The sequence below is a fragment of the Mastigoproctus giganteus genome, chromosome 13 (genome assembly GCF_048544385.1).
Source record: "Mastigoproctus giganteus isolate SK-2022 chromosome 13, ASM4854438v1, whole genome shotgun sequence".
NCBI lineage: Eukaryota > Metazoa > Arthropoda > Arachnida > Uropygi > Thelyphonidae > Mastigoproctus > Mastigoproctus giganteus.
The window spans coordinates 105,077,315-105,095,509 of record NC_143587.1 but is presented as its reverse complement, the minus strand read 5'-3'; the positions used below and the strand labels follow the sequence as shown (position 1 = coordinate 105,095,509).

Below are 18,195 nucleotides of genomic sequence, written 5' to 3'. Positions count from 1 at the left end.
TAAATAAATAAAATAAATAACTAAATAATAATAATTAATAAAAAAAAATATATATATAAATAAAATAAAATATAAATAAAAAGGAAATTAAACCTATCATCCTATGCACTTCCCTTACCCGAAAGTACTATCCAGATGACCTTTGAATTTCCCCAAACTGTCGGCCTCTACCACCCATGAAGGCAACTTATTCCAGTAATTTATAACTCGCTGGCTAAAATAAAACTTCCTGCAGTCCAATCTAAACATTTCCCCCCGTAACTTGAATTTATGTCCCCTAGTTCTAGCATCATTTATAATCTTGAAAATTTTGTCCTCATTCATTTCACTGATGCCTCTCAGAGCCTTAAACACCTCAATCAAATCTCCTCTAAGGTGTCTAGTTTCCAAACTCTGCAACCCACATATTCGAAGTCTTTCTTCATAAGGATGCCCTTTTGCCGATCTCACCAGGCAAGTTACCCTTCTTTGCACCCTTTCAAGAAGCTCGATGTCTTTCTTTAGGTGCGGTCTCCATACTTGAACACAGTATTCCAAGTGTGGTCTAACATAAGTCTTATATAATGGGATTATCACGTCCCTATCTCTACTTGCAAAAGTTCGATAGATCATCGATAGGACACCATGGGCCTTCCTTGCAACCTGTTTACAATGCTCAGAGAATTTCATGTCTGACCGTATCGTAACACCCAAGTCCCTTTCCTCCAGTACTGGGTTTAGTTGAACTCCACCAAGTGAATAAGTTTTTTTGGGATTACTGTTTCCAAGGTGTAATACCTTACACTTTGTTGGATTAAAGCACAGCTGCCATTTTTCTGACCATTCTTGAAGTCTATCTAGGTCTCTCTGAAGAAGCTCAGCTTGACAGTGATCATTAACTACTCTACCAATTTTAACGTCATCTGCAAATTTAGACATCATGCCCTCTATCCCTTCATCAATGTCGTTTATGAAAATTAAAAACAGCAGTGGTCCTAATACTGATCCTTGGGGAACCCCACTTCTTACATCAACCCAATCTGAGGAATAGCCATTTATCACAACCCTCTGCCTCCTGCCCTGAAGCCATCCTTCTATCCATCTAAGGATTTTCCCAGTGATTCCAACCTGTTCCAGCTTATAAAGCAACCGCTCATGTGGGACTGAGTCAAAAGCTTTGCTGAAATCTAAATAAACAATGTCGAAATTATTCCCTAAATCCAGCTCGTGAGTGACCCTTTCGAAATAGCGAACCAGATTTGTTAAACATGATTTTCTCTTTACAAAACCATGCTGAGTATCCTTGAGAATTTCAATTTGATCCAAATGATTCTGAATTCCACCCTTGATCATTGCCTCCATGATTTTCCCTACTACTGAAGTCAGACTGACAGGTTGATAATTTCCAACTTCACTTTTAGAGCCACCCTTATGTATGGGAGATACATTTGCACTTTTCCAATCCAAGGGAATCTCCCCAGAGTCTAGTGATGCTCGCATAATTAGCCTCAATGGTTCAATGCACTCGCTTGCCGCCTCTCTTAAGATTATAGGGTATATTCCATCAACTCCAGGAGCCTTACTGGTCTGTAGGCTCGAAAGTTTTTTCATTAAATAATCTTGCGAAATTTCAATATCATTAATTACATATTTTTTAACTTCGCTCCCACAATTTCCCATTGCCACAAAAGGCTTTTCATTTGTAAATATCGATGCAAAATAACTGTTGAGTTCATCTGCAACGGCAGCTGGTGTATTTATTACTATCCCCTTTCCCTTACGTAAAGGTCCGATCTGGTTTGTCCTGCTCTTCTTGGCATTTATATATGTGAAGAATTCTTTATCCCCCCCTCTTTGCTCTGTCTGCTAGTGATTTCTCATAAACTGCCTTTGCCTGTCGAACCTTTTCTGTGGCTCTATTACACGTCACCTTGTAGCTGTTATAGGCTTCAGTACTTTTTATTGCTCTGTAATCTTTCCATGCCACCTTTTTCTGCTCAAGTAATGTGGCAACTTCACTATTCATCCAACTTGGAACCCTTCTCGTGGAGTATTTTTTTAATGGTATATACGCATTCAAGGCACCTGTGATTAATGTTTTAAAAGCCTACCACAGTTCAATTGTATTCATTCTCAGCGCGATATCTACCCAGTTAATAGAGGCCATGTAGTACCTTAAGGCATCTTAATTTCCTTTTCTGAAATTAAAACCCATTCCTTTGCCTTTTACTTCTGCTACCTCTCTCGTCATCATCCACCATAGAACTCCGTGATCACTTCCTGCTACTGGTTCCTCTACTGTCAGCCCTGTTATGTCATCTGATTCATGTGTGATGATGAGGTCTAGGATATTCTTTTCTCTAGTACTTTCCCTGACATGTTGATACAAATAACAGTCATCTAGTTGATTTAAAAATTTTGTTCCCCATGTCGAGTTTCCTTCCCATTTACTCCAATCAATTAGAGGCAAATTGAAATCACCCATAATAAGGCACTAACGCTTACTTGCCCATTCCATTTGCATGTAGAGGCTTTTGTCATAATCTTCACAATCACCTGGTCTGTAGATTACTCCTACTCACATTATACCTTTGTTTCCAACTATCTCACACCATACAGACTCTATACCAGCATGTGAAATGTCTGAATCCGGGAAAGCTATCGTCGCACTCAGGCTGCTTCTGATAAGAAGCATTACCCCACCACCCCTTCTATCTACTCTATCCTTCCTAAATACATTATACAAGCCATACTGAAACTCATCATCCCCAATTTCCGGGCGCCACCACGTCTCCGTAAGCCCTATTATGTCCGCGTTACTTGTTTTAACCAGCAGTTCGAATTCGCTCATTTTATTGACGACACTTCTAACGTTACTGTATAAACAATTAAGATTTACTGTTCTTGTATATTTAACAACCCTAACACAACCGTTGAAGTTTTTTAGGCTCTCTTCCCTGATATTAGCTACCCGCTCACGTGAAACGTCTTTGCCCCCAGAACATCTAGATAATACGTCCAGTTGGGGTAACAGATAAGAACTCTTAAGCTATGTGCAAGAGTTACATTGACCAATATTATCAGATAAACGCGTGTCAGTATTACCCACATCCCCCCCTAACTAGCAGTTTCCCTGAACCTTTAAGGTATCCTCAATAATACTGGCAAAAACTTTTGCACCACCTTTGTTTAAGTGTATCCCGTCTCTACAAAACAAATTCCTTCTACCTACAAGTGTGGGCCATGCTGATAGAAATTTACCCCCTAAGGCTCTTAACATATAATCCCTCCTATCGTGTCTGGGCAGAATTGTAGACACATAGACATTATGGCCTAGCTCGCGACATTTCCTCAGCATGGTCCTGTATTTTTCCAACAAATCGTCAGATCGTGTATGTTTAATATCGTTTGTCCCCACATGAATAATAATATTTTCTTTACCCCCCTTTAAAATCTGACAATTTGTTGGTGACATCATCAATAGTTGCTCCCGGCAGACATACCCTGGTTCTGCTCCACCTATCTTTATTACAAAAAATATTCCCCGTTTCCCTGACAATGGAGTCTCCTAATAAAACAATGTCCTTTTTAACCAGAGTAGTTTGCACTTGGTTTTTCTGTTTTGAGGCTCGAATCGGGTGTGCATCACTTGGTAGATTGCTGGAGTTTTGAGTCCCTGACGAGCTCCCAGATGCATTATTTTCAAGGGCAAGCACTCGTTTTTTCAGGGACTCAAATTGTTCCATCAGTGCACCAAATTGTAATTTAAGATCGGTGCACTCCTTACATCGATCACAAAGAAAAGAATCCCCAGGTGAGGTAGGATTAGTCACCAGGTCGACCCTGGAAAACATACCACAGGTTCCACAACGGATTAAATCATGACTCACCCGTAAATCGCCATCTGCTATTTCCGTGTGAGTCACGATACCCTGTGACGTGTTTAAGGCAGATCTCGTAACTACCATTATAAAATTTAAAAAATTCAATGAAAGTAACTTTAAAAAATTATATCTATAATATTATTAAAATCAAACAGTTACAGGAAAACCTATAACAAAATAATCCAACAATATCTAAATAAATCAAATATTTAAAAGCACTATCGAAAAGTAAACCACTTAACTGAGGAGCCCTGTCTAAGCGCGTCCGCTCACCTCGAATGCCAACATACGAAACCAATGGCTGATGATGATGATGATGATGATGTTTCTTGGGCTTTATCACTTTCAGAAAGTTGTAATATTCCTCGTCAATATCTTGGTCTTGACCAGTCCTGACCTCTCCTTCAAGCTCTCATAAAGGCCCATAACAATGCTGAGTTAGCATTAGCATTAGCATTAGCATTAGTAGAGGCATTTGATGCAAGAAAGCAAGCTTATGCAGCATCAGCCAAAAAAAAAAAAAAAAAGTAACATAAATAAATAAAAATAACCACTTCCACTTCACCCCTCTGTTCGTTCGAAATACCTGTCCAGCTGAGCCTTAAACTTATTTAGGCTATCAACTTCCACGACAAGGGATGGAAGTCTGTTCCACCCACCAACCACCCGCTGGCTAAAGGCAAATTTCCGCACATCTATTCTACATCTGTCTTTCCTCAATTTGAATTTATGCCCTCTCAGGTGATTTTTCTGAGCTAGAGGAAGAATCCCATCAGCATTGAGCATGCTCAAACCATTCAAGGCTTTGTACACCTCTATCAGATCACCCCGCTGGTGCCTAGTTTCCAGACACTGTAATTTGCAAAACTTAAGCCTTTCTTCGTAAGAGAACCCCTTTGTCCCATTCACCAATCTAGTTGCCCTTCTCTGTACTCGTTCCAGCAGCTCTACATCCTTTTTGAAATGAGGCCTCCAGGCCTGTATACAGTACTCTAGGTGTGGCCTGACCATTGCCTTATACAAGGGAATAATCACCTCCTTATCCCTGCTAGAAAAATTCCTATATATCATTGACAATACACCATGAGCTACTCTTGCAGCTCGTCTGCACTGCTCAGAGAACTTCATATCTGCCTGCACCACCACCCCCAGGTCCCTTTCATTCTCTACCACTGTCAGTGTAGTACCACAGAGTTGATACGTTGCTCTGGGGTTGCTGTTTCCCATATGTAGTACTTTACATTTGTCAATGTTAAACTTCATTTGCCACCTCGAAGCCCATCTGCTCAACCTTTCCAAATCCTGTTGCAGCAGCATAGTGTCAGTAGTGTCCTTGACAACCCTGCCAACCTTCGTATCGTCTGCAAACTTGGACATTAAGCCTGATATACCATCATCAATATCATTTATAAATACAGAAAACAATAAAGGCCCCAATACTGAACCCTGAGGGACTCCACTAATAACATTAGTCCACGATGAGCAGTGTCCATTGATTACCACTCTCTGTCTTCTCCCCCTCAACCACCCCTTTATCCATAGCAGCAACTTGCCTCCAATGCCACACTGCTCCAATTTGTGCAGCAGTCTTCCATGTGCAACAGTATCAAAAGCCTTTCTAAGATCCAAGTATATAATATCAAAGTTATTCCCTGCATCCAGTTCTTTTGTGACTGCATCATAGTATCCAATCAAATTGGTCAGGCAAGACTTCCCCTTAACAAAACCATGCTGTGTCCTAGCTATAACTGAAGTCTTGTCTAGATGATCCTGCAGTGCTTCTTTCACCAGTGCCTCCATTAATTTTCCGGGAACAGAAGTTAAACTCACAGGTCTATAATTACTTGTGTCAGCCTTTGATCCCCCTTTGTGAATTGGGGTCACATTTGCACATCTCCAGTCAATGGGTACCTCCCCTGAGTCCAAGGAAGCTCTCATAATTATGGCTAAGGGTTTGCTTACCTCCTTTGCTGCCTCCTTTAATATAACTGGATAGATCCCATCCACCCCAGGTGCCTTTCTTGTGTTTATCTTCAACAATTTCTCCTCCACTTTGCTCTCAGTTATTACAAGATTCTCTAGCTTACTGCTAGAGTTGAATACACCTCTGGCATTCCCCTCGCTGAATAACTCCTCATGTGTGAATGTCGATGCAAAATATTCATTTAGTTTGTTAGCTACCCGAGCAGGGTCATCAACAGTTGACCCATCGATCTCAAGTGGACCAATCTGATTCATCCCCTTCCTTCTAGAGTTTACATAAGTAAAGAACTCTTTGCTGTTTTTCTTCGCATCCCTTGCCAAGGATCTCTCGTAATCTGCCTTCGCCTGCCTAACCTCCTTTGTAACTTGGTTACAGATCAACTTGTATCTATCATAGGCGTCCGTGTCACGTGTTAATTTGTATGTATCCCATGCATTTTTCTTCTCTGCCATATGCCTCATTAGTTCATCTGACAACCATTTAGGCCTAAACCTTGATAAGGTTCCTTGAGTTGATTCCTAACCTCTTCATTCTGCTTACATCGAGCAGTGTGAAGAAGCTATCTCTTTAGATTCTATCTTATTTATAATTTGTACATGATTGCCAGTGGATCAATATGATATATTGATATATATTTCTTCAAACCTTAATAATTTTGCATTGCATCTATTATATGTGCTGTATACATTTTTATTGTTAATGTGAACTAAAATTTCTTTATTGAACAATTTTTTAGCATTCGAGAGCTAGACCCAGTGGTTTGCCTTTTATCTCAAATTTCTGGAGATGATAAGGTAAGGATTATTGGTCTTTTTATTTTAGAAATTCCTTCAACTTCTTAAAGTTAAAATAAAACTTCTGTAGATAATCTAATCATTATTGTGTTTTTGTTCATTTGAAATGCTAACTTTAAAGAAAAAATTTCTGCAAATTAATTTAGACTTTAATATAATATAAAATAAACAGAATTTGCTTGCTTATCACATTTCATTTGGATTTAAGTGTATTATAGGTTGAATCAACCCAGAGTGATTTTTTAGCTCTCACACTCTTCAGCAACTCTTCACTCAATTAAAACTAATGCTTTTGTTTAATAAAAGTTTTTTCCCATGGTTACACTATCAAAATAGTTCAGAAATTTCCATTAGTAATTAAAAAACTTCATGAAATACACAAGATCTTACTTGACTTGGTGCATTTCATTAAGCAGCATATTGCACATTTAGCTTTTTAGATACAGAAAGTGATAAATTTTTAGTCATCACCTGTGAGGTGGTTAAATTACTTCTGCTTCTAAATATTTGTACCCTCAGGGACAGGTGCGGATTAAGGTCAGTTGAGGCCCTGGGCGCAGAAGAAAATATTGGGCCCCTTAAAAATAATTTCATTTGTAGCCTACCAATGAAAAGAAAAATATAAAATTTAATAGTCTGAATGATTAGAATACTAGAGAAGAGATTTTTCGTTATAGTGCAATAAATTAATGATGAATTAAAATTCAAAAATTATTCATAAACTACGAAAAACCAGGCGTTTTTCGTAGTTTATGAATAATTAATTCCAACAGGAATTAATTTTATCTTAATATAATTTCAACAATATACGATATACATGTATTTGCATATATCGTAAGTCTGCACTACAGGAGAGCCTTTGTAAGTACAAAGTAGCAAGTACGATTCTATTGCTCCGATGAGTGGTAGCGCAGTGCCGTGGGGCCTATGCAGCGTAGTAATGAAATAATGAAAATAAGCAAATATAAACATACTATCAGGTTTTACCGCAGATTGTAAACTTGTACGTAATTAAAATTGCACATATGAAACCAAACTTGGTGTCATTAGAAAAAAGTGTAAAGTTGGGGTTTTGTGGGGCCCTTCAGAAGTCGGGGCCCAGAGCGTGCGCCCGCCGTTAAATCCGCCTCTGCTCAGGGATCCCACCACTATGCCAGTGGACTGCCCTGCTTACATTTCTGAATGCTGAGTTTGAATCAAATGCAGCCCACAAGATTGCAAACTTAATGATCTAATCCACACTCAAAGATTAAACCCATATAAAAGAAAGCTGATTTAATTCAAGCATATTGTTATATGTAGGTAACCAGTTATAATTAAAGCACACTTCATTGCATAGCATAAATAATTTAATGGGAATTGGGAACTTCTTTAGTATGAGGAATTACACCGATGAGCCAAAACATTATGACAACCTACCTATTATGATGTTGGTCCTCCCCATGCAGCCAAAACAGCTACAAGAAATCTTGTAGTGTCCATGCCTCGTGCCTGGTACCAACACTTAACTAGCAGGCCCCGGGTGCCCAGCGTTCTGTGACCAAGCAATTTCTGTGCATTCCTCAAAGTTTTATCTCCAAAGAGCCTTCAAGAGATAGATTATATTTTGTTTCAACAACTGTTTTCTTTATTTATTAATTAGTGTAGCTCTTTTGCACTACAAGAAGTAGGCAAAGGCCCAGAAAGGAAAGTTACCTTTCTGTTTCTATTTCTAATAGTACTAACTAACTAAATTAGCCACTTGGTTACCTTGTGGCACGGCTCCTACCTCCCTGTGGTGGGGCCAGAAACCTGGCTAGTGAAGCCAACCTCTAGGGCCAAAAGGAGCAAAACATGGACTGTGATAATTTTCCACCGATTAGGACTGCAAATCCATTGGATTTGCACATACCCGATAATGACTCATCCAATCCAAAGAGACTGAGGACAGATGCTCCCCGAATGGAAAACCCAAGATTTCTCATTCTGCATTCACTAACTAACCAGTCCTTAGGTAACCTATCATGATTCCTAATTCAAAAATGTCTTGAAAGCGTAGCTGGCTCCCTGAAAATGGTATGACGACTGAAATCTGGTGACCTGCTTGTTAAGACCACCAACTCCAAACACTCTGAGTCTCTACTCAGACTCACTTCATTTGGTGGAGTTCCAGTTAAGATGACCCCACATGCCAAACTTAATTCATCCAAAGGTGTCATTTCTGAATGGGACCTAATGAATGTCTCAGAAGAAGAAATTGTTCAGGAACTGCAGGATCAGAAGTCATACAGGCAAAATGAATTATGATGAAAAAAGATGGCAAACTCCGTCCAACTCGCAGCATAATTTTGACGTTCAGCTCACCCAATTTACCTTCATCCGTAAAAGCAGGGTTTCGAACCCAATAAGATGGGCGCCTCCATAGCCAGGTGGGCAGGAGCAGCAGTGCGTAGCATATGCTTCTTGATTAGACCGGGGTTCGAGCCCGTGAGCCACCAAATACAGGGGGTGCGGAAAGGTCAGGGAATGATCCCCGCATATCCCCAGAGCAATATGGCCTTAGTTGCTAATGCTCCTAAAAAAAAAAAAAAACCCAAATAACAACAACCAATAAGATGTTACAAGTGTCAGAAATTCTGACACTCACAAACAGTCTGTCGAGGTGACCCTGTATGTCCTAATTGTGGTTCAAAAGATCATTCCCAGGCTGACTGTAATGCCCAGGCTCCACTCTGCCCCAGTTGTAAAGGCTACCATCCAGCTTTTTCTAAAAATTGTGAACAATGGAAATATGAGAAAAAAATCCAGAAATATAAAATATAAAAGAAAATTTCATTCCCAGAAGCAAGAAAGCAAATACAATTAATGACACCTAGACGCATGTATGCTGAAGCCTCTAAAAAGTTTCATTCAGTATCAGTCCAAACAGATACATCAATTCCTCCAAATATCTCTATTTCGGAATGGGCTCATTCCCTGCTCAGCTCTGTACCTCAACCTTCAAAGCAACAGATTTCAAGCAGAGCTAACAACCCAGTCACGATACTGCCGATGCAGCTTACATAAGATCCGTCCAAGCAAAGAACGCAGATTCTAATGAAAAACAGACATTTGACTCCTCCTTTATGGATACTAATGAAATTTCCAGTGAAGGCGATACCAAAACCATTCTGGAGATCCATCCAGAGGAGATGAAATAGACATAAGACCTGTTTTCTCAAAAAGAGATGATTAAAATTGACCGTGTGAAACAGACTTCCAAAAAGCAGTCAGATTTAGTTCCTTCATCTAAATTGAAACAATGAACAACATTGTCCAATAGAATTGTAGAGGCTTTAGGAGCAATATTGCTGACATATACGACATAATTAAGCGAGATAATCCAGCAGGCATCTGCTTACAGGAGACATATCTGATGCCTCGGGTATATGATGCCTCTCCCTTGATAAAAATTATACTCTTTTCAGACAAGATAGACCTATTGCAAATAATGCTCATGGTGGAGTAGCCATTCTCATAGATTCGTGAGTCCCTTGCAGATGCATTTCTTTACAAACCTCTATAGAAGCCGTTGCTACCCGAATAGCAATTGGCATCACTCTGACTCTTGTTTCGATCTATCTACCACCCAATCATCCTTGTACCATTCATGAACTTGAAGATCTTAGCTTGCAGTTGCCAACCTCTTTCTGTTTATTGGGTGACTTCAATGGACGCCATCCATTGTGGGGTTCTCCCAATGCAGATGGACGAGGACAACTCATTGACATGCTCATTGACAGAAAAAACTTAACCATCTTAAATACTGGTTCATCAACTTACATCCATCTCCCAACAGGAACAGTGTCTGCAATAGATCTGTCTATCTGTTCTCCGATCCTCTTTCCTAGTATTGAGTGGACAGCTCTTGATGATCCACTAAACAGTGACCACTACCCATTAATCTGTAAATTTCAAACATCACACACTTCAACTGGAAATAACCACTTAAAATGGAAATTTTCCAAGGCAGATTGGGCAAAGTATACCTCTCATGTTTCATTTGATAAACAGATCATCGAATCTCTCCCAGTTGATACCAATCATATCACCAAACACCAAACATATTCTAGCAGCTGCATCTATTGCCATCCCACAATCACAGTCAGACATCTGTAGACCCATAAACTATTGGTGGAATGAGGATTGTAAGAATGCCAAAAAAGAAAAAAACCGAGCGTGGAATATATTCTGCAAATATCCTACCACCAATAATCTTATAAATTATAAGAAACTCAGAGCCAAGGCCCGACACATCAGAAAGAAAGCTAAAAGAAACTCTTGGATTTGATTTGCAACTTCAATCAATAAAAATACTGAGGTAAGAATAATATGGAAAAAATAAGAAAAAATAAGGAAAAAAATAATAAAAATAAGAAAAATAAGAAAAAATTTTCAACAGCATCTTTTCTTGAAACAATCAAAATCATTTGATGTGTAATAGAATGCCCAATCAGAAATCCACAGACTGAAAAATGTTAGGTAAACTCATATTTAAAAGTATATTTTTACTGGTAAACAGTCTTATGGCTGTATTTTAATATAAAATGTGTTTTGCCTCTGAAATTTAATTTTTAGTACAGTGTGGAGTTCAAACAACTCCACACTGTCCTGCTTACAAATATCTGATCTCCGGGTTTTTGAAAGTCAAAAGTTGGCAGCTGTGCTAATGCTAAATAAGCTTGGTTATTTAAACGGTATTTAATTTTAAACTTTATTGTGATTGTTTTTATTGTATTTGTTACAGTTTATCTTGACATTAATTCATTTTGATGTGCAATTGTGGAGACTGCTAGACCCTTTGTATCAGTTATGGTATATTACTAAGATATGCCTACAAAAGTTCATTTCCCTCCTTGTTGGTTTTGTCATTGTTTATTGTACTTGAATTCATTTTGTTTCAGTTCCATTATTCTGTGTTTGTGCTATATATTAGTCATAGCCGAAGCTTGGCTTGTGAATTGCATGTGGCTTCCAGGAAAATATGGAATGGAAAATTCATGTCTCAGTTAATTGATTAGCAGGAAATTATTTTAAAAATAAATAAATAATAACTTGTGGGTAGCAACCAAATATGTAATGATTTTAATACCAGTTGGAAGTTTTCAAGGAATATGCACAGTTTTTAACTTTCATTCATATAAAAATAAGTAGACAGCCACGTTTTTAGTTATGAAATTATCAAAACTTCTCAGAAAAAAAATGTTCCTTTGTTCATGTACTATTTCACTATTGGAAAAGACATAGTTCACCTCCAAAATATCTGTTAATCTACTTTTTAAAGGCTTTAAGATATGAAAATAAACATATTTCAACTTAGGTTTTTTTGTCTTTTTTTCCCACATCATTTTACAAAGGAGTTATAAAATAGTATTTTTTTTACTTGATCCATTAATGAGTACATTAAGTGTAATGAAAATGAGGCTATTAAGCAATTCTGAAATGACTCGATCTGAAAAGAAAATTTTCTCCTATGTGAGTTTTATTTATTAAAAGTCACCTTTGAAAACTTGAGTGTTTAAATGTGAGTTTTATTTATTAAAAGCCACTTTGAAAACTTGAGTCTCTCAAATCTTCAATATCTTGTGCAGTTCTCATTGTCTTTAAAGACTACCTTGTACAGCTCTTGGGGTTGTCTTAGTTTGGGCACTCTTGTTATATATTATTGGACATGTATAGGAAGTCTGTTGACTTCCTATACATGTCCACATTAATCTAAGGCAGTATGTAACACATTAATCTAAGGCAATGGTTCCCAGCTGGTGGTTTGCAAACCTCCCGGAGTTTGCGAGCCAGAGGGTCTGCACTGAAAATTCTGTAATGGCATCTGCCTAGATTTACATGGGTATATTTTTGTAAACTGCGAAATAGTTTAATATTGATTTGTGTAGTTCAGTTCAAAATTTATGTTTAGTTGTGGTTTGGTTCATGTACCTTTACATCAGTGGTTTTCAACCGGGGTGCTGCAACAACATTCCAGGGGTGCCATGTAATTTGGGTTAAATTGTTTAAACTTATTATTATTTTTTAATTTATATGTTTATTTCATTATAAAAAGGTGTACAGTATCTTTTTAATTTTGTGGTGATCTATAATTGATGTTTACTTAGTACCTCTATATAAAGAATAAAATTATATACTGTATATATATAATTTGTATTATGAAATGTAATTTTTCTAATTATATTATTGTAATAAATATCATATAACATATTTTTTAATAGGGTGTGTTTTATACACAGAGAGAGTATCAGATCTAACAAGCAGAAAATTGAGTAGGGGTGCCACAAAATAAAATAAATTACTTAGGGGGTGCCATTATTTAAAAAGGGTTGAAACCACTGCCTTACACAGTGGGCATGCATGACAGGGTGTTAGTGGTGGTGGTGGGGAATTAGGTGCAAACATGCTGATATGTATTGTGCTGTTTAGTCATGCGTTATACAAAATCTGGTAAAAATTGCTAGTTGCTATGGCACGCCATATCGTGTTGGATTTGAACATTTATTAAATTGTTTTTAACATTAATTCGTAGTATTTTTAAACTTTAAAAATCATTATGGACCATTGGTTGAAGACTGAAAGCATAAAGAACAATGATGTGGAAATAATTTAAGAGTTTTTCATCTTACAGTATATTGTGTTAAATAAATGTTTCCCATACTAAATTTTTTTTAATTCTCAAAGACCATTATTATGCATAGGTACTTAATAATTTTATATTATTACGTAATATTACTTATAAAAACGTAGTACTGGAAATATTTTATAATAAAAACTCAGAACTATTATACGATTTCAGAGAATTTAGGCTTAGTGGTTTGTGATAAAAATATTATGTTGAAAGGGGTTTGCAAGCCAAAAAAGGTTGGGAACTGCTGATCTACGGAATGATCTGTAGACAGGAATATTTTTAACAATAATTATTGTTCAGACAGGCTCTTCACTATTCATGGGAAAAGTGAGTAGCCTGGTAATCACTATTTATTTAGCATTATTTTTAGTTTAGCATTAGCATTAGCATTAGTAGAGGCATATGATGCAAGAAAGCAAGCTTATTCAGCATCAGCCAAAAAAAAAAAAAAAAAAACCCTCTCCCATTTCACCCCTCCGTTCGTTCGAAATACCTATCCAGTTGAGCTTTAAATTTGTTTAGGCTATCAACTTCAACAACAAGTGATGGAAGTCGGTTCCACCAACCAACCACCCGCTGGCCAAAGGCAAATTTCCGCACATCTATCCGACATCCGTCCTTCCTCAATTTGAATTTATGCCCTCTGAGGTGATTATTCTGAGAAAGATGAAGAATCCCATTGGCATTGAGCATGCTCAAACCATTCAAAGCCTTATACACCTCTATCAGATCACCTCGCCGGTGCCAAGTCTCCAGACTCTGTAATTTGCAAAACTTAAGCCTTTCTTCGTAAGAGCAACCCTTTGTTCCATTTACTAATCTTGTTGCCCTTCTCTGTACCCGTTCCAGCAGCTCTACATCCTTCTTGAAATGAGGCCTCCAGACCTGTATACAGTACTCAAGATGTGGCCTAACCATTGCCTTATACAAGGGAATAATCACTTCCTTATCCCTGCTAGAAAAATTCCTGTATATCATTGACAAGACACCATGAGCTACTCTTGCAGCTCGTCTGCACTGCTCAGAGAACTTCATATCTGCCTGCACAATTACCCCCAGGTCCTTTTCATTCTCCACCACTGTCAGTGTAGTACCGCAGAGTTGATACATTGCTCTGGGGTTACTGTTACCCATATGTAGTACTTTACATTTGTCAATGTTAAACGTCATTTGCCACCTCTCAGCCCATCTGTTCAACCTTTCCAGATCCTGTTGCAGCAGCATAGCGTCAGTAGTGTCCTTAACGACCCTGCCAACCTTTGTATCATCTGCAAACTTAGACATTAAACTTGATATCCCATCATCAATATCATTCATAAACACCGAAAACAACAATGGACCCAACACTGAACCTTGAGGAACTCCACTAATAACATTAGTCCACGTTGAGCAGTGTCCATTGATTACCACTCTCTGTCTTCTGCCACTCAACCATCCCCTTATCCATAACAGCAATTTGCCTCCAATGCCACACTGCTCCAATTTGTGCAGCAGTCTTCCATGTGCAACAGTATCAAAAGCCTTTCTAAGATCCAAATATATAATATCAAAGTTATTCCCTGCATCCAGTTCTTTTGTGACTACATCATAGTATCCAATCAAATTGGTCAGGCAAGACCTGCCCTTAACAAAACCATGCTGCGTCTGAGCTATAACTGAATTCTTGTCTAGATGATCCTGCAGTGCTTCTTTAACCAGTGCCTCCATTAATTTACCTGGAACAGAAGTTAAACTAACAGGTCTATAATTACTTGTGTCAGCCTTTGATCCTCCTTTGTGAATTGGGGTTACATTTGCACATCTCCAGTCTATGGGTACCTCCCCTGAGTCCAAAGAAGCTCTCATAATTATGGCTAGGGGTTTGCATACTTCCTTTGCTGCCTCCTTTAATATAACTGGATAGATCCCATCCACCCCAGGTGCCTTTTTTATGTTTATCCTCAACAATCTCTCCTCCACTTTCCTCTCAGTTATTACAAGATCATCCAGCTCACTGCCAATGTTTACTTTACCTACATCATTCTCCTTCCTGAATAACTCCTCATGCGTGAATGTAGATGCAAAATACTCGTTTAGATTATTAGCCACCTGAGCAGGATCCTCAACTGTTGAACCATCAATATCCAGTGGACCAATCTGATTCATCACTTTCCTTCTCGAGTTCAAGTATGTAAAGAACTCCTTTCTGTTTTTCTTTGCATCCTTTGCCAAGGATTTTTCGTAGTCTGCCTTTGCCTGCCTAATCTCCTTTGTGACTTGGTTACAGACCAACTTATATCTATCATAGGCTTCCATGTCACCCATTAATTTGTATGTATCCCATGCATTTTTCTTCTCTGCCACATGTCTCATTAGTCCATCTGACAACCATTTAGGCCTAAACCTTGAACAATATTTCTTAGTTGGTATGTAAAGCCTGGTAGCCACCAAGATTAGTTCCTTGAATGCTTCCCATTTTGAGTTTGCTGTTGGTAACATCATCAGTTGGTCCCACTGTATAGAATTTAAATACTGTCTCAGACCATCATAGTCGCCTTTACGAAAACAAAAACCCTTCCCTTTACCTCTGATGGTAGTTACCTCCTTGAGTAAATCCCACTTCAACACACTGTGATCACTGCCACCTAGTGGTTCATTTATCTGCAGGTTCTTAATGCATGAAGAATCACTACTGATAATCAGATCAAGAGTATTGCTCCCTCTTGTTGCCTCACGAACATGCTGATGTAGAAAACAATCATCCAATAAATCCACAAAAGCCTTGCTAGTGTGCGAGTGACCAACCCACAAATTCCAGTCAATATCTGGGAAATTAAAATCCCCCATTATAAGACTGTCTGATTTACTGGCCCACTCTATTTCCCTGTACAATATATTATTATACTCATCAGAGTCATTAGGCCTAGAGCACACTCCTACTCTCAATTTTGATTTCCCTATGCTTATGTCACACCAAACTGACTTGACACTGCCCTGTCCATCGATGTCAACTGGCTTCACTTCCTTTGACTTTATGTGTTTCTTAATTAATAGCATAACCCCTCCTCCCCTCCTGTCCTGTCTATCCTTTCTATATACATTGTATTCCCCAAATTCCAGTTCCGCATTACTTATATCTGTGTGACAACACGTCTCTGATATCCCAACAATATCTGCCTTTGATGTTTTGAGCAATACCTCAAATTCATCAAATTTATTTACCAAACTCCTAGCATTGGTGTACACGCAGGTATACATGCACCTGTTTCTATTCTTAGCTACCCTAACACAACCCATGTGTTTACTTGTAACGCAATGACTACCAGCAGTCTCTGAAATATCCTGCATCTTGTTTTTCAGACTTCTGCTCATTTGAATAGAAGCAGTGCAAGAATCACTTCCACCTCTGCCAGTGGCTACTGTTAATCTATTAGTCCTTGTATCCCCCCCAACTAGCAGTTTTCCGACCCACCTAACACTGCCTCGACAGCATCAGCAAAAATTCTTGCACCCTTTCTATTTAAGTGTATCCCATCCCTGTAGAAGCAATCTCTCCTGTTAACAAGTACAGTCCAGGCTGAAAAAAATTCTACCCCTTGAGCCTTGCACAATCCCTCCAGGGCCGAATTGATCGACAAGGCTCTCATCATATACTCCCTCCTATCGTGTCTGGGCAGAATTGCAGACACTTTCAAGTTCAACCCTAATTCACGGCTTTTTTTCAACAGTGACCTGTACTTGCTAAGTAATTTCGCCGGTCTCCTACTCTTAATATCATTAGTGCCAACGTGTACAACTATATCACCTTTTGTGCCCTTAAAAGATGATATCTGCTCTACAACGTCATCAACCTTTGCCCCTGGCAGACATACCCTGGTCCTATTCCACCTATCCTTTTTACAAAGCATGTTCCCCGTTTCCCTGACAATAGAGTCACCAACAACTACTAGTTCCTGTGGGACCAGCGCATTCTGCCTAGGGGGCTGCCCCTGTGTTGCCTGATGACCAAGTGCAAGCTCTGGCGTTGATGTGGGCAGCTGAGAGCTTGATGGGCCCCTCAGTTTATTTCCTTCGAGGGCATCCACCCTGTCCTTCAAGGTCTCATAAAGGCCCATAACAACGCTGAGTTGTCGCCTGATTTCCTTGCACTCCTTACATCGTGCACACACAAAGACATCCCCCTTGGCAGTATCATGTCCCGTACCCGACTGCTCCGCAAACATCAAGCAAACAGTGCATTTTAATAGACTGTGATTCAGAGGGCAACTGCCCCCCTCAGTTCTCCCCTGAACCACAGCTCTCCCATTAGCTTGAGCCTTTTGCTTTGCTGCTCTGGTCAGAGTCATGATTCCAATTTAATTCAATAAAATTTAAAACAAAAATTAAATCCTTAAGTTATATCCCAAAACAGTTATGTTATATATATATATATATATATATATATATTTTTTTTTTTCGGTATCTAGTGTTCCCTTTATACAACTTCCGTATCACGTGTACCACTATAGTTATGTATTAATTATTTGTTACGATTAAGTCGTTATATATATTTATAGAGTTAAAAATACAATTTAATTGACAATAAAGTTTATCAAGATTAATAGATTTACTGATTAATTGACAATATTATATTATGCAGTATACTACACTAAGCTTATGCTATCGTGTAAAAATGGCGGGAATTCACGAACGGTATTTCTACGGACTCGTAAGTATTGATTAGCTTCGAAATCTCGCTATCTCAATTTAGAATAAACTAAGGATCCTGACTAGGTCTATAATCTACTTATAGAAGATAATTTGATATAACAATTGGTTAATAAATCGACTAAATTTGGTTAAAAGACCTCTCGTTTAATTAGAATGTAGTTAATCATTTTCATATGCTTTTAATTGTAGATAATATGTGGGTTACTGTTAGTC

The 18,195-nt window shown here is 38.4% G+C and overlaps 1 protein-coding gene across 1 annotated transcript in view; it reads left to right on the top strand.

The window, feature by feature from the left end:
- The window catches only part of LOC150076327 (gamma-tubulin complex component 2-like), a 194,253-nt gene that overhangs the window by 85,988 nt on the left and 90,070 nt on the right, over positions 1-18,195 (top strand). The window contains exon 5 of the mRNA XM_090387323.1: positions 6,584-6,641. Coding sequence (XP_090243449.1) covers positions 6,584-6,641 — 58 coding nt within the window. The remainder of the gene's footprint in view (positions 1-6,583; positions 6,642-18,195) is intronic.